General features: G+C 38.9%; 1 protein-coding gene and 1 non-coding gene across 2 annotated transcripts; one reads left to right on the forward strand and one right to left on the reverse strand.

Moving 5' to 3' along the window:
• Positions 1-4,457: 4,457 nt before the first annotated feature.
• On the reverse strand, positions 4,458-4,910 carry LOC133832266 (uncharacterized). Its single transcript, XM_062262636.1, has one exon. The coding sequence runs from the start codon at positions 4,908-4,910 to the stop codon at positions 4,458-4,460; it is 453 nt and encodes a 150-aa protein (XP_062118620.1).
• Positions 4,911-5,990: 1,080 nt separating this feature from the next.
• Positions 5,991-6,097, forward strand: LOC133833704 (small nucleolar RNA R71). Its single transcript, XR_009893070.1, has one exon. It is a non-coding gene; the product is annotated as a small nucleolar RNA R71 (small nucleolar RNA).
• Positions 6,098-14,931: the final 8,834 nt, after the last annotated feature.

Below are 14,931 nucleotides of genomic sequence, written 5' to 3' on the forward strand. Positions count from 1 at the left end.
TGCAGACAACGTAGGGAGGTGAAACAATGAATTAAATGAATAAATTTTAGTAGGAACCTTTTTACCACGAATGGAGTTTTATTGTTCTGTATCAAGATAACAAAAATTGGCATAAAACTCAAACATCTGTGAATAATTTGCCACACCAACGTGAGTGGAGTTGCAGAAAACACCCCAATTCCTTCTCACTATCATAGGGGGGATTCTGTTCAAATGGTTCCTCTTGAAACTCAAACCCTCTCTCCCTAACCACAGATTTCTCATGAATTTTTTTGAACATATCTGCTGCCTGCTTATTGGCAAATAGATTAGTATCATAATCAGTAGGAGGTGGTGGTGGGGGGGTTTTGGTCTCGGGATGTGGAAGCATCCTTTTTATTGGTATCTCGAGGTAGGTTTCTTTTAGGTCTAGCGGCCATAATAATTCTTCACAAATCTCTAAACGTCCCACGTTCCTAAAACAATTAGGACAACACCTCTCCTTGATTTCCCACTCCCCAAAATCACCAAAGCACAATAAACAAGCAACCCAACCACTTACACTAGATATAACCACTCAATTTCTCAATAAAAAGTCTCAAAACAGTCCAAATCAACAAATTTTTTTTCAAGATTCCAATAAGAAATCACTAAAAAGGAGATGTGACACTTACTTGAATGGGAAAACTTCATACATTGTCTCCTTCTTTTAGTCTCCTTGACAAGTGAAACACTCAAAATGAGAAACTGGGCTATGAGAGAATGAAGAGAAGGGAGGTTAGGGCTGGTGTTTATGGTAAGAAGGAGAAGAGAAAATTGGGGATTTAACCCTTGCTGCATTGTGCGGACCGCAGCCCTACCTTTTCAATGCCGCAGCCCGCCCCAATTTCTGGAAAAACCTGGGGAGTCATGTTGCGGCTGAATAAGACCATGTCGCGGCCCGCATCAAAATTTATGGGAAAACCAAATCCTTATGCTGTGACTCTACCTCTCCATGCTGCAGCCCGTCCAAATTTTTTTAAATTCCTAGGCCTCTGTAAGGAGCCATGCCACGACCCTCAAAGTCATGCCGCGACCCTTAAGAAATATTGTTTTTCATTTTTCACGCTTTCCACGATTCCATAAGTACAATAATAAACCAAATATTCATAATTTACAAGTGAAAAAATTTAAACCTAAACTTTTGTTCCAACTAGACTAAAAAGTAAAGAAAGCAATAAAAATATATGGGATGCCTCCCACGAGTGCTGTCATTAATGTCATTTAGCCGGATGCTGAACTCCTCTTCAAAAGAGCATCAAGTGGATTATTGCCTTTGCTTGATCAAATGCACTGCACACATATAGCTTCAACCTTTGTCCGTTCACCTTAAATGGATCTCCATTCTTTCCTTGCACTTCCACTGAACCATATGGAAGCACTCTCACAACAGTAAAAGGACCTGACCACTGGTACTTCAATTTTCCAGGAAATAATCTCAACCTTGAATTAAAAAGAAGTACTTGCTACCCAGGTTGAAACTCTTTTCGGATTAGGTTCTTGTCATACCAAACTTTGGTGCATTCTTATAGATTTTTGCATTTTCGTATGCCTCATTACGAAATTCATCAAGCTCATTCATTTGCAAAACTCTATTCTCACTAGCAGCATTCCAATTAAAGTTTAACTTTTTCATTGCCCAATATGCCCTATGCTTTAACTCAACTGGAAGATGAAAAGATTTTCCAAAAACTAAGCGAGATGGAGACATACCTATCAGTGTTTTAAATGCGGTCCTGTAAGCCCATAGTGCATCATCCAACTTCTTTGACCAGTTTTTCCTTGAACTATCCACAGTCTTTTCAAGGATACTTTCCACCTCCATGTTTGAAATTTCAGCTTGGCCATTTGATTGGGGGTTATATGGCAATGTAGTGCGATGATATACACCGTAGCGAGCTAAAAGTGCATCAAGTTGTTTGTTGACAAATGACTCCCTTCATCGCTAATGAGAGCTCAGGGTGTACCAAAACGAGTGAAAATGTGTTTATGGAGAAAGTTCAATACAATTTTACCGTCATTGGTCTTCGTAGCAGCAACTTCCACCCATTTTGACACATAATCAACTGCTAGAAAGATATACTCATTATTGTAAGATGGTGGAAATGGACCCATGAAGTCAATGCCCCGAACATCAAACAACTCAACTTCCAAAATCACATTGAGGGGCATCTCATTTCTCCTTAAGATATTACCAATGCGCTGACACCTATCACAAGCCTTCACAAAATAATTAGCATCTTTAAATAGGGTTGGCCAATAAAAACCACTTTGCAATACCTTAGCTGGTGTTCTTGTGGCTCCAAAATGCCCACAACATTGTAAATTTTGGCAGTGGGCAAGACTAGAATGTATTTCATCCTCAGGTACACAACGACGAATGATTTGATCAACACAATGCTTATAGAGAATAGGCTCCTCCCAGTAGTAATGCTTCACCTCAGAGTAAAATTTCTTCAACTGTTGCCTTGTCATCTCAGGAGGCACAACCTTTGCTATAAGGAAATTCACAATATCAGTAAACCAAGGCACAACAGGATTTTCACTCACCCCAAATAACTGTTCATCTGGAAAGAAATCATTAATCCACATAGCTTTCTCATTCTGACTCTCTTCTATTTCAAGTCTCGACAAGTGATCAGCTACCAGGTTTTTAACCCTTTTTTTTCACGAATCTCCATATCAAACTCTTGTAGCAATAGAACCCATCTGATTAAGCAAGGCTTTGCATCTTTCTTAGTCATCAAGTACTTGATAACAGAGTGATCAATATACATAATCGCCTTATTATCAATCAGATAAGGTCTGAACTTGTCAAAAGCAAATACTATGGCTAGCAACTCTTTCTCTGTTGTGGCGTAATTCAATTGTGCATCATTGAGAGTTCTACTAGCATAGTAAATGGAGCAAAATACCTTGTCAATACACTGCCCCAAAACTGCACCCACAGCATAATCACTAGCGTCACACATCAATTCGAACGGTAAGTCCCAATTTGGAGCCACAACTATAGGTGCAGATATTAGCTTCTCCTTGAGTACCTTGAAAGCATGAAGACACTCCTCATTGAAATAAAAAATCACACCATTTATCAATAGTGAAGAGAGAGGCTTAGACACTTTAGAAAAATCTTTGATGAATCATCGATAAAACCCTGCGTGGCCAGGGAAACTTCTGACACCTTTCACTGACACCAGAGGCAGTAATTTCTCAATTGTTGCAATTTTTGCTTTATCCACCTCGATACCATCTCTAAAGATCTTGTGTTCCAGAAAAATTCTTTCTTTTACCATAAAATGGCATTTTTCCCAATTTAACACCAGATTTGCTTTTTCACAACAATTCAATACATTTTCCAAGTTACCCAAACACATATCAAACGAAGAGCCAAAAACAGAAAAGTCATCCATGAAAATCTCAATGCTCCTTTCCACCATATCCGAAAAGATAGCCATCATGCACCGTTGAAATGTTGCTGGAACATTACATAGTCCAAATGGCATTCTCTTGAAAGCAAATGTGCCATAGGGACATGTGAATGTTGTTTTCTCTTGGTCCTCTAGTGCAATAGCAATCTGATGGTACCCTGAATACCCATCCAAGAAACAGTAGTAGTTGTGGCCTGCTAATCTGCCAAGCATTTGATCAAGGAAAGGCAAAGGAAAATGATCCTTCCTTGTAGCCTTGTTGAGCTTGCGGTAATCAATACAAATCCTCCATCCCGTCACAGTTCTAGTTGGAATGAGTTCATTGTTTTCATTCTTCACCACAGTCATACCACCCTTCTTTGGTACCACTTGCACTTGACTCACCCATGCACTATCAGATATTGGGTAGATCACCCCAACGTCCAACCATTTAAGGATCTGCTGAAGTACAACCTCCTTCATAGCTGGATTGAGTCTTCTCTGAGCCTCTATAGATGGCTTGCTATCTTCCTCCAATAAAATTTTATGCATTACTGTTGAAGGACTTATTCCTCTAATATCCACCAATGTCAACCCAATGGCCAATTTATGATCCCATAAAACCCTCAACAATTTCTCCAATTTAGTTTTTGAGAGGTCAGCTGAAACAATTACAGGTAAAGTCTCCTTCTCCCCCAAGTATGCATAACACAAATGATCCGGAAGAGGCTTTAATTCCAATTGTGGTGGCTGCTGAATGGATGTTAATGGTCGTTCTGGTCCCTCCGCCAACTCTTCAAACTTCTTCCTCTACAGTTGGTAAGAGTTAATCCAATTTACATATTCTCTCATCTCAACATCATCATCATCTACTTCACCACCTATCAACACCGCCTTTAAAGCATCACTACTCACACTTCTTTTTGAAACTACTTTATCTATCACATCCACATTATAACAACTGTCACTAGCCATCGGATATGTCATTGCCTTAAAGACATTGAATACCATCTCATCTCCTTGAACTCTGAGTTAAAGCTCTCCCTTTTGAACATCAATGAGAGCTTGTCCTGTGGCTAGAAATGGTCTTCCAAGAATAATAGGTACATCCATATCCTCCTCCATGTCAAGAACGATAAAGTCAGCAGGAAAAATAAACTTATCCACATTCACAAGAACATCTTCTATGATACCCCATGGATGCTTCACTAATCGATATGCTAATTGTAGAGTGATTGTTGTTGGTCTTGCCTCACCCAAACCAAGTCTTTTGGACACAGATAAAGGCATCAGATTAATACTCGCCCCCAAATCACACAAGGCATGCTTTCGTTCAAATTTTCCAATTGTACAAGGTATAGTAAAGCTCCCCGAATCTCTCAACCTTTGGGGCAGCATCCTTTGCAATATAGCACTACATTCTTTAGTGAGCGCCACAATTTCATAGTCTTCCATTTTTCTTTTCTTAGACAAAATCTCTTTCATGAATTTTACATAACTGGGCATCTGCTCCAAAGCCTTAGCAAAAGGAATATTGATATGCAGCTTTTTGAACACCTCTAAAAACTTAGAAAACTGTTTATCAAGAGTAGTTTTTCTAAGCCTCTGAGGATATGGAACTCAGGCTAGCTGGTCAACAACAACTGGAGGAATCTTCTTTGTACTCTTGTGATTTTCAGTGACCTTTTTCCCTTCTGTATCAAACTTTTCACCCAAATCTTCATTATGACCCACTGATTGTTGTACACTAGACTGCTCAATTTGTTTACCACTCCTCAGAGTAATTGCCTAAACTTGCTCCTTAGGATTAACTTCAGTGTTGCTAGGCAAGTTTCCCTGTGGCCTATTATTAAGCATATTAGCCAATTGCCCCACTTGTGTTTCAAGATTTCTAATAGAAGATCTGGTCTCTATCATAAACTAAGTTTGAGTGTTGGTGAGAGTCAATTATGCAGCTTGTAATTCATTAGGCCTGTCTGGTGGAGCTTGTGGCCTAGGCTGATGTGATGAAGAGGCTTGATTCATTGGTTGTTGAGGCATATTCTGCTGAACTGACCTTGAAACTGAGGTTGCTCGCCCTGATTGTTTCTCCAAGAAAAATTGGGATGATTTCTCCACCCAGGATTGTAAGTGTTGGAGAATGGATTGTTGAATGGCCTCTGAAAATTTCCCACAACTTGAACCTAAGTTTGGTCCATAGGAATGTTATTATTACTACTAGTAGGAAACTAATCAAAAGAGTGAGAACCACCACAAATTTCACACCTAGCTGCCATCTGAATCGCATTAGTAGATACAATATTCTGTTGTAATTGTTTTGTCAACGAGGCCACTTGTGCTATCAAAGTAGTAATTGCATCAAGTTCATGAACCCCAACTACCTTTCTAACCCCAGATGACCTCTCATCAGACCACTGATGAATATTTGTGGCCATGTCCTCTAACAGTTCATAAGCTTCATTGGCACTCTTACTCATGAATGCCTCACCAGCTGCAGCATCGATAATTGTTCTTGTTGAACCACACAACCCATTGTAAAAATTGTGAACCAACATCCACTTTTCTATATCATGGTGAGGAAATTTCCTCAATAGCTCCTTGAAATGATCCTAAGCATCATATAATGACTCCCCATCCATTTGATAGAAGTTATTAATTTCTCCCCTCAATTTAGCAGCCTTCAACGAAGGGAAAAACTTACCCAAGAATTTCTGAGCAAGGTCTTGCCATGTATTAATAGAGTTTGCCTATAGCGAATTAAGCCAACTCTTAGCTCTCTCTCGCGGAGAAAATGGGAAGAGTCTCAACCTTATAGCATCATCACTGACCTCATTGCATTTGAAAGTGTCACACAACTCCAAGAAATTTGCCAAGTGCATATGGGGGTCCTCAGAAGGAAAACCACCAAATTGGACAGTGGACTGCACCATTTGCAAGATCGTGGGATTAATCTCAAAATTATTGGCCTCCACAGTCGGCGGTCTGATACAGTTCTGTACTCCCGTTACAATGGGTAGTGCATAGTCTCTCAGTCTCCTTGCAGCAGGATTTTGAGCTTGACCTTGAATAACCTCGGGAACCTCATTATTCCCATCATTTTGTGCCATCTCCATAGTCTGACGAGCCAACCTCTTATTTATTCTATTTTGTTTGTAAGCCTTCTCAATCTCAGGATTAACAGGAACAAGACTACCTGCCCCTCTTCTGCTATGCATATAACAAAACTACTGAAATTGACAAAGAAACGCAGTTGAAACAAATTAGAAACAAGACAAAAAAATAACCAAATTAGAAATAAAATTAATTAGACTGATATTGATAGTTTTCAGTCCCCGACAACGGCGCCAAAAACTTGTTGCGAAAATTATAGTTAAGCAAGTGCACGTATCGTTATTTAGTAATAATCTTGATAAAACCAAGTATCATTCTCAAGGACTGAATTACCAATTACCAGTCAATTAATATTTTTGTTTCTATTTGGTCAATTAAACTTTGATTTATTATTTTTTATAAAAAGACACAAGAAAATATAAATTGCAGAAAAAATAATTAAGAACTCAATAAAGAAAAATCAGTAATAGCAAAGCCTTGAATTTAAATAATGAAAGAGTAATTAGGGCATTTAATCTCATCCACTATCCTCCCTATTAATCCCTAATACACATTACCAATTTCTTCTCTTTTTCTTCCTTTTTCAATTAACGAGTTGACAAAATTAGTTTATAATCATACTATGAATTATAAACTCAACCTAAGTGAAAATTTCCTATATTTCTGTGGTAAATTTAATCACAAAGACAACATTAATCACAACAACTCAAAAGATAGTTACACAATTAATCTAGATACTCTCGTTCCAAATTAGAATTGTGTCCTAAACAACCAAAGCAAATTCAAATCGCATTTCTCAGATTTTGATTCAAAAACATAAAGATAATGACTATAGATGGCCAATCAATAATCAATCAATAAGCACACATTGTAAGGAATTGAAAAGAAGATGAAGAAGAAATGATAATTGCATTAGTTCATAATAAGGATTCAAGTGATTCAACTAACAGCCCTAAACATAAAATTAGTTCATAATTGTCATTCTAATCACAAAGAAATTCAAGAACAACATAAAGAAATAGATGAATAACAAACAATTGAGAATCCTCCTTGAGTGTTCTCCAAGCTTTTCAGCCACACAAAACTATCTCTCTCTATCCTTCTCTAGCTATCTCCTTCGGTTTCCCCTATAAAGCCTAGTTTGTTTTCGTTTTTCAAAGAGGCGGGCCGCGGCACTACTTGCACCATGTCGTGGCCCGTGTCCTTAATTCCTGAGAATCTGCACCTCTAGGTCGCGACTCTCCCAAAGCCATGTCGTGGCCCGTGCCTTTAATTTTTGGGATTTAGCTCTGCAAAGCCGCGACCCTCCTTAGCCATGCCGTGGCCCGAGTCTCGACTCTGAAACATTGATTCTGTTAAGAGGCTGGCCGCGGCTCCAAATTTCTTAAACTGCGGCCCTTAAGAAATTCATCAACTCATGCATTTTTAAGCTTGAAAAATCACCAATGCCTTCAAATCATGCCAAGATCCATCCTTTGTTGAAAACAACACCGAAACTTGGGTATTTCTTCTCTTTTTGAACCAATTTCCTCCAAGTATTCAAATCTTCCATTTTATTCACTAAAAATATAAAACAAACAAAAAAAAGCATAAAACCACACTAAATGAAATAAAAACGACATAAAAGACTACTTAGAACACCACATAACCATGACATAAACTAGACTCAACATTCTCCGCAAAAAACTGGTGTAGAGAAATGCCGGAATAGAACTTTATTAGAAATGGTTAGATGCATGCTAAGTTACTCAACTCTACCAACTTCGTTCTGAGGACATGCAATTGAAACCATGAACGAAATTCTCAATGTCGTGTCATCCAAACCAATCCCCAAAACACATTAGAATGCTGGAATGGTCGTGAATCTAGTTTACGCCATTATAGAATTTGGGGGTGTCCTGCACACGTCCTGAGGAAGTGTTTACTTCTATGAATGCTACTTTTATATCCTAAAGTGTTTATTAGCTATCCTAAAGGTACTCGGGGTGGAATTTTCTATAGTCATTAAGAAAAGAAAGTGTTTACTTCTATGAATGCTACTTTTCTGGAAAATGACTATGTCCAAAACTTCAAACCACGCAGAAAAGTTGTTTCAGAGGAGATGGTTGAAGAATCGACTCCAACCAATGTTCCATCATCAACAATGCGAGTTGATGATGAAATTCCCACTCTTCATGTCCAACTGACGCAAGTCCATTTAAATGAAGAAAGTACCACTATTCTTGAGAAAACAGTCACAGAGCCTCATCGTAATCAGAGGGTTTCTAGGAACCCAGTTCGCTATGGTTTGGATGGTGAAACTAGTGATGATGATCCATTGTCTTTCAACACAACCAATGGATATCCCTGAAAAGGAACTATGGCTCGAAGCCATGAAATTGGAAATGGAGTCCATGTACTCAAATTCCGTCTGGGATCTTGTGGAAGCACCTAGTGACTTTAGGGCCATTGGGTGCAAGTGGATCTATAATAAGAAACGAGGTGTTGATGGAAATATCAAAACTTATAAAGCTAGATTAGTGGCAAAGGGTTATACCCAAAGAGAAGGTGTGTACTATGAGGAAACTTTTAGTCTGGTAGCCATGCTCAAGTCCATTCGCATTCTCCTATCCGTAGCAACCGCTCTCGACTATGAGATCTGGAAAATGGACGTCAAGACAAATTTTCTTAATGGGAAGCTTGACAAAGTCATTTATATGGATCAACCAGAAGGATTTAAAGTAGTTGGACAAGAAGGAAAAGTTTGCAAGTTTAATTGGTCCATTTATGGACTTAAGCAAGCTTCTCGTTGGACTCTTAGGTTTGATGAAATAATCAAAACCTATGGCTTTGAACAAAATATTGATGAGCCTTGTGTTTACCAATTGAAGGCAAACCAAATAGTGGTACTCCTAGTTCTTTATGTAGATGATATTTTACTCATTGGAAACAATGTTAAGAAATTGTTAGATGTGAAGAATTAGGTGAACACTCAATTCCAGATGAAGGATTTGGGTTAAGTAAGCTATGTTCTAGGTATCCAGATCATTAGGGAAAGAAAGAACAGACTCTTAGCTCTATCTTAAGAAGCTTACATTGATAAAGTGCTTGAACGTTTCTCAATGAAAAATTCCAAGAAAGGACTTCTATCGTCTCGCCATGGAATTCATCTTTCAAAGAAGTAGTCTCCCCAGACTCCTGAAGAGGAAGATGCAATGAGAAAAGTTCCTTACGCATCTGTAGTTGGAAGTCTGATGTATGCTATGTTGTGTACTAAACTAGATATCTACTATGCAATGGGAGTAGTGAGCTGGTATCAGTCAAACCCAGGACCAGAACATTAGATAGCAGTTAAGCATATCCTAAAGTATTTAAGGCAGACTAGGGATTATATGTTAGTCTACAAGGATGGAGTTCTAAACCCTGTAGACTACACCGATTCAGATTTTCAGACTGATGTCGATGACAGGAAGTCTACTTCTGGAATGGTGTTAACTCTTGGGGGTGGAGCTATGATATGGAGAAGCATAAAGCAGTCTACAATCTCAGATTCCACCATGGAGGTTGAATACATAGCTGAGTCAGAAGTAGCTAAGGAAATAGTCTGGCTAAAGAAGTTATATTCGGATCTTGGTGTTATTCTAGAAATGGATAAACCACTTGTGTTGTTTTGTGACAATATAGGAGCGATAGCCAACTCGAAAGAACCTCGTAGTCACAAGAGAAGTAAGCATATAGAAAGGAAGTATCACATAATTCGAGAATATGTGGCCAGGGGAGATGTGAAAGTTAAGAAGATTGCATCTGAATACAATCTTGCAGATCCGCTTACGAAGACACTTCCAGAAGCTACATTTGATATGCATATAAAGGAAATGGGATTAGTAGAATTAAGACATTAGTTTCAATTAGTGCAAGTGGGAGTTTGTTCGGGTTTATGCCCTAATTAAAACCCAATTTCTTTGTAATCTCATTCTTATTATCAATAAAAGAATAGAAATCAATTTTTGACTTGGTCAATCACTTTGCTCACATGTTTTATTTTCATGATTATTTGTTTAATATAAACTTCTATTAAATCCCGAGCATATAGCTAATCATATTTATAAGTGACGTAATCACAGTGGAATATAAATATGATTATATGTTCAAAATAAGTTAGTCCTAAGATTAGTCAGTGCACAAGATTTACACTGACTTGTTAATCTATGATATGATCTACTTACACATCGCAGTGTTATATTCTTTCCAGAATATTAGCAAAGTAGATAAGATCAGATGTATTTGTTACATCGACTGGACCGATATTGATAGTTGATAGGATAAGTAAACATACCGTTATCATCTATTCTAGTCATATCATATAGTTGAGCATAGGTCAATTCAATCTCAAGTCTGAATGGTTAGTATTCTAACTTATTGTATTATTTGAGTTCTTTGACTTGTTTGTTACCAGCTTACCCCGGACTAGCCCATACTTACATATTTTGAACTCGGTTGTATAATTGAGTGGGGGTGTTAATCATAGATATCAACATCTATAGCTTCTGATGAAGAAGTGAAACGAAGGTTTCCATTTAGTTTGGTTCGAGGTGCTAAATGATAGAGATCTCATTTCAGTAATTAATATTAGTTTAATGAAATATCATTTACAAGGAACTAAGTGTTTTAAGGATAAAATACAATGAAGGGTAAAATGGTATTTTAGTCCTATCTCATTGTAGACCGTCTATAGAGGATTGAGTGAAAATTATGGTTGTAACATTGGATAATTAATAACGTATCTATACTGCTTATAGAGCATTCTATGAATTCAAGAGTGCTATTCCGAGTCTTGAGTGGTGTCACGTGGAATTAATAAGTTAGTAAATTTATTTGTTAGATTTATAATTTCTTATTGGAGCTTGATTTCATAGGTCCATGGTCCCCAATGTACCTTGGATAAAATCATCTAGATAGTCTCAATCAATTGATTTAATTATCAATTAGAATGATCAAAGTTGATCAGGTTACTTTTGGATAGTTTCACAGAGTTATGTAATTTAGAGAAGGAAAGAGAAATTAGGGCAGATTTATTAATTAAGATAAATTGGTGTCTAAATTAATAAATAAGTTTAAATAAAGGTTCAAATTATAAATAATTAATTTGATAAAGGATTTAAATAATTATTTAATTAATTAGTCAATAGAAAATAATACAAGCCTTGATTTTAAGTCCAATGGGCTTATAATTAAATGGGAAATTTCACGGGCCTAAAGCCCATGAGAATTTCGACCTAGGGCTGATAATTGGTTATTATTTTATTGATTTTTTAATTAAAAATAAATGGGCTAATTGATTCTATAAAATGAATGCTAAATGAGAGTTGAAAACACACTTGTTTCTGAGAAGATCAGAAGATCTAGTAGGTTTTAGATTCTCTCTACAACATAAGTCCTTTTCTAAGCCTCAATATTCTTTTCTCTTCTCTCTGTATCAATCTCGTGCACTAAAAAATTTCCACCCTAGTCTAGGTGATTCTAAGGATACATTGGAAGGTTGTGAAAAAAATTGAAGAACTATTTAGTTTCTTGGTGATACTATGCGACAGAAAGGATATAAGGGCTAGAGAAACTGAAGGAATAACTCAATCATTCCTCTGCACAATAGTGTAAGTGTTGTTATCATTATCTTTGTATGAATTCAATTTTAGAAACATGTTCTAGGTTATCTTATATTAATATGTTTAATATATGATTTACATGAAAATAAACATGATCCTGTATAAGTTTTCCCAACACCTTGCCCTTGCACCAGCACTTTGTGGATTTCCTAAAGTACATAGGAATAACTCTTTTCGAACTCTCCTCCAATGGGTACAGGGTCTTGGTGGGCATGTACATCATGTACCAGAGGAAGAACTGGCCAACACCTTCTCTGCAGAAATCTTGTATTCTTATAGCTTCTGAAATACGCCAAGGAAAAAGCAGAGTGATCTCGATGGGCATTACGCGTTGATGAAGTATAGCTAGCCCTTGTTGAACTATAAGACACCACATCTCAACAAGAATCATTCTCAGGACTACAAAGACCAATTTTTCTTCACCAACGACTTCCCAACTTGCACCAACCCCATGCTTTTACTCGAGTTCTCCAGGGTTAGTGAGTATTATTTTAGTCAAGATTTGTTATTTTCGTGTTTCCATAGCTTGTCCCACACTTAAATCATTTTTCGTACCCAAGAGATGAAGGCCCTTGCTGATATCAGGATGGAACTAAGCCTTCTGGTGATGGAGGAGAACCTGAGAGAAGTGGGTCTCCTATAATTGGAGGAACGCATTAGCAACGTGGAGTTGACTGGTTTCGAGATTTCCCACAAGTCCCAAGAATTGGCTTTCTGGCACATCAAGTACATCGATGGGCGGGCCCTTGAAATCTTCAACCAACGACTAGAGGAGTGGTTCGAGAACATCCAAGCAGTTTGAGAGGCTGAAGAAGCCCAGCTAGACTAGGAGCTCGAGGAGGAACTCTAGGTGGGGATAGAGAGCTCATCCCTTGACCAAGGTAAAACTCCTATAGAAGTTTATTACGCTAGACAAGTAGGGGACGCCATTAGCCCCGAGCACATGCGGGCTTCTCTATCCCTTCTTTGGTGTGGCCTGATCTCCGATCGCCACTGGAGCATATAGGAATTTCAGGATTACCAAGATTTAATAGATGCCTATCTCCACCACCTACAAAGATAGTTGCCTCGGGGGGGTTTGTGCCCCTAGACGATGTGACATCTTTCCACATGGAATGGTTTTTCTAGTATGAAACTAACACTACCCAGGAAATGGGAAGGCTAGTTAGGGAGTTCTCGCACTTAGTCCTTCACCCAAATGAGCTTAGTGGTGGGGCTTCCAAGAATGCCTTGTGCTTTCTAGTTATGTTTACTCTTTGTTTTTGTGCAATTGCTAACTGTCTTTTTTGTCTTGTAGATCACATGGGATTGGTGGACATTGCCTGATCAACTCTCAGACTTGAAGGAGCTCCGAGTTCATCTTCAGTGGGAGGATCGCAACCTCTTCTGGAAGGAGCGATCCCTCCACCATTCAAGTGACACCGGACTTCCTCCCCCCAGGGAAAGGTTCCTCGGCTGGTGGAGATGCATGTCCATGATATTTCTTCTTCTCCATCTCCAACTTGCAAGGAGGTTCCGAGAGCGGAGAGCTAGAGATCAGTGACCCTACACCAACTCTTAGTTTATTCGAAGACTTTCAAAAGGAATATGCTAGAGCGCAACCAGGCCGTGGTCCAACATTTCAACACCTGCATGGAGGAAGAGAACAGGGCTCTCCAGGAGACTGCGGAGGCTCTGCAACAACTAAAACCTCCAAGGGAAAGGCCCTTGAGTCCCCAATTGGTCGTGCAGATTTGAAGACTCAATTCTTGGCCAAGCTGGGAGAGGTCGTGGCTTCGATGGCGACAGAGCTTCTCCAAGTAGTGAGCTCCACTGTGTGTGAGCTCACCGTTCAGAGCTTTGCCTAGTTGGGTGACAGGAATGAGGCGTCCCTTGTCACCTCCTGCCAATATGACACCATCCATGTAAGTTAGCTAACCATAAGTTGTTTACTATGTTTTTGTTTTTTTTAAAGTAGTACCAGCTAAATGGGGACATAATGATGTAGAAGTCTTATGAGCTTCATCAAGCCCAGGCTGAGGTTTCCACGCTCAAGGAAAGGATCAGAGTGCCCCTAGAGGAACTGGTCTTCTGGTGGACCTCTCTTGAGGTAGAGCAGGCCCAGACCAAGGCGCTCTAAGATTCATCACGTAGAGCATCCGAGGAACTTCAGGCCACAAGGGAGGAGGTTCCGAGAACTAAGGATGAGGCTACAAAGTTTATAAGCGAAGCTTCCCAAGCTATGGAGGAGGTCACCAAGGCTCGAGAAGAGAATGCGATTGCCCTAGGAAAAGCTACAGCTAGTGAAGACAAGGCCACGCAAGTGACGGAGGAGGTGAAGCCTCTTCAACAAGAGGTGAAGGTCCTCAAGAGGGAGGTCAAAACCATTGCTGAGGATGCCTTCTATGTAGCCTAGTTCCATAATCAAGAGATGAGCCTTGACTTCACTGGCGAAGTAGACAAGTACCGGCTACTCTTCGTGGAGCATCTGAGCGTGACGAAGGCTGCGGATACTGCCAACGTCGTAGCCACTAAAGCTGGGATGGTACCAGAGGTGGACCCCGTCATCGAAGTTGTCAAGGAGGTTCCTTAAGGCCAAAATTAACCCTCTTCATGTAAAATAAGCCTGCGTGTCATCTCTTTTTTTTTTCTGGGCAATGAAAATTTTACTACTCGATCATTCGAGCACAACTATGTAATGTTTTAACTTCTGAGAATGGCCTATGCGTGCACTATCTATTTGCCTTCTTTTCATTATCACCAAAAAATAATTA

The sequence above is a fragment of the Humulus lupulus genome, chromosome 4 (assembly GCF_963169125.1).
Source record: "Humulus lupulus chromosome 4, drHumLupu1.1, whole genome shotgun sequence".
In the NCBI taxonomy this organism is placed as follows: Eukaryota; Viridiplantae; Streptophyta; class Magnoliopsida; order Rosales; family Cannabaceae; genus Humulus; species Humulus lupulus.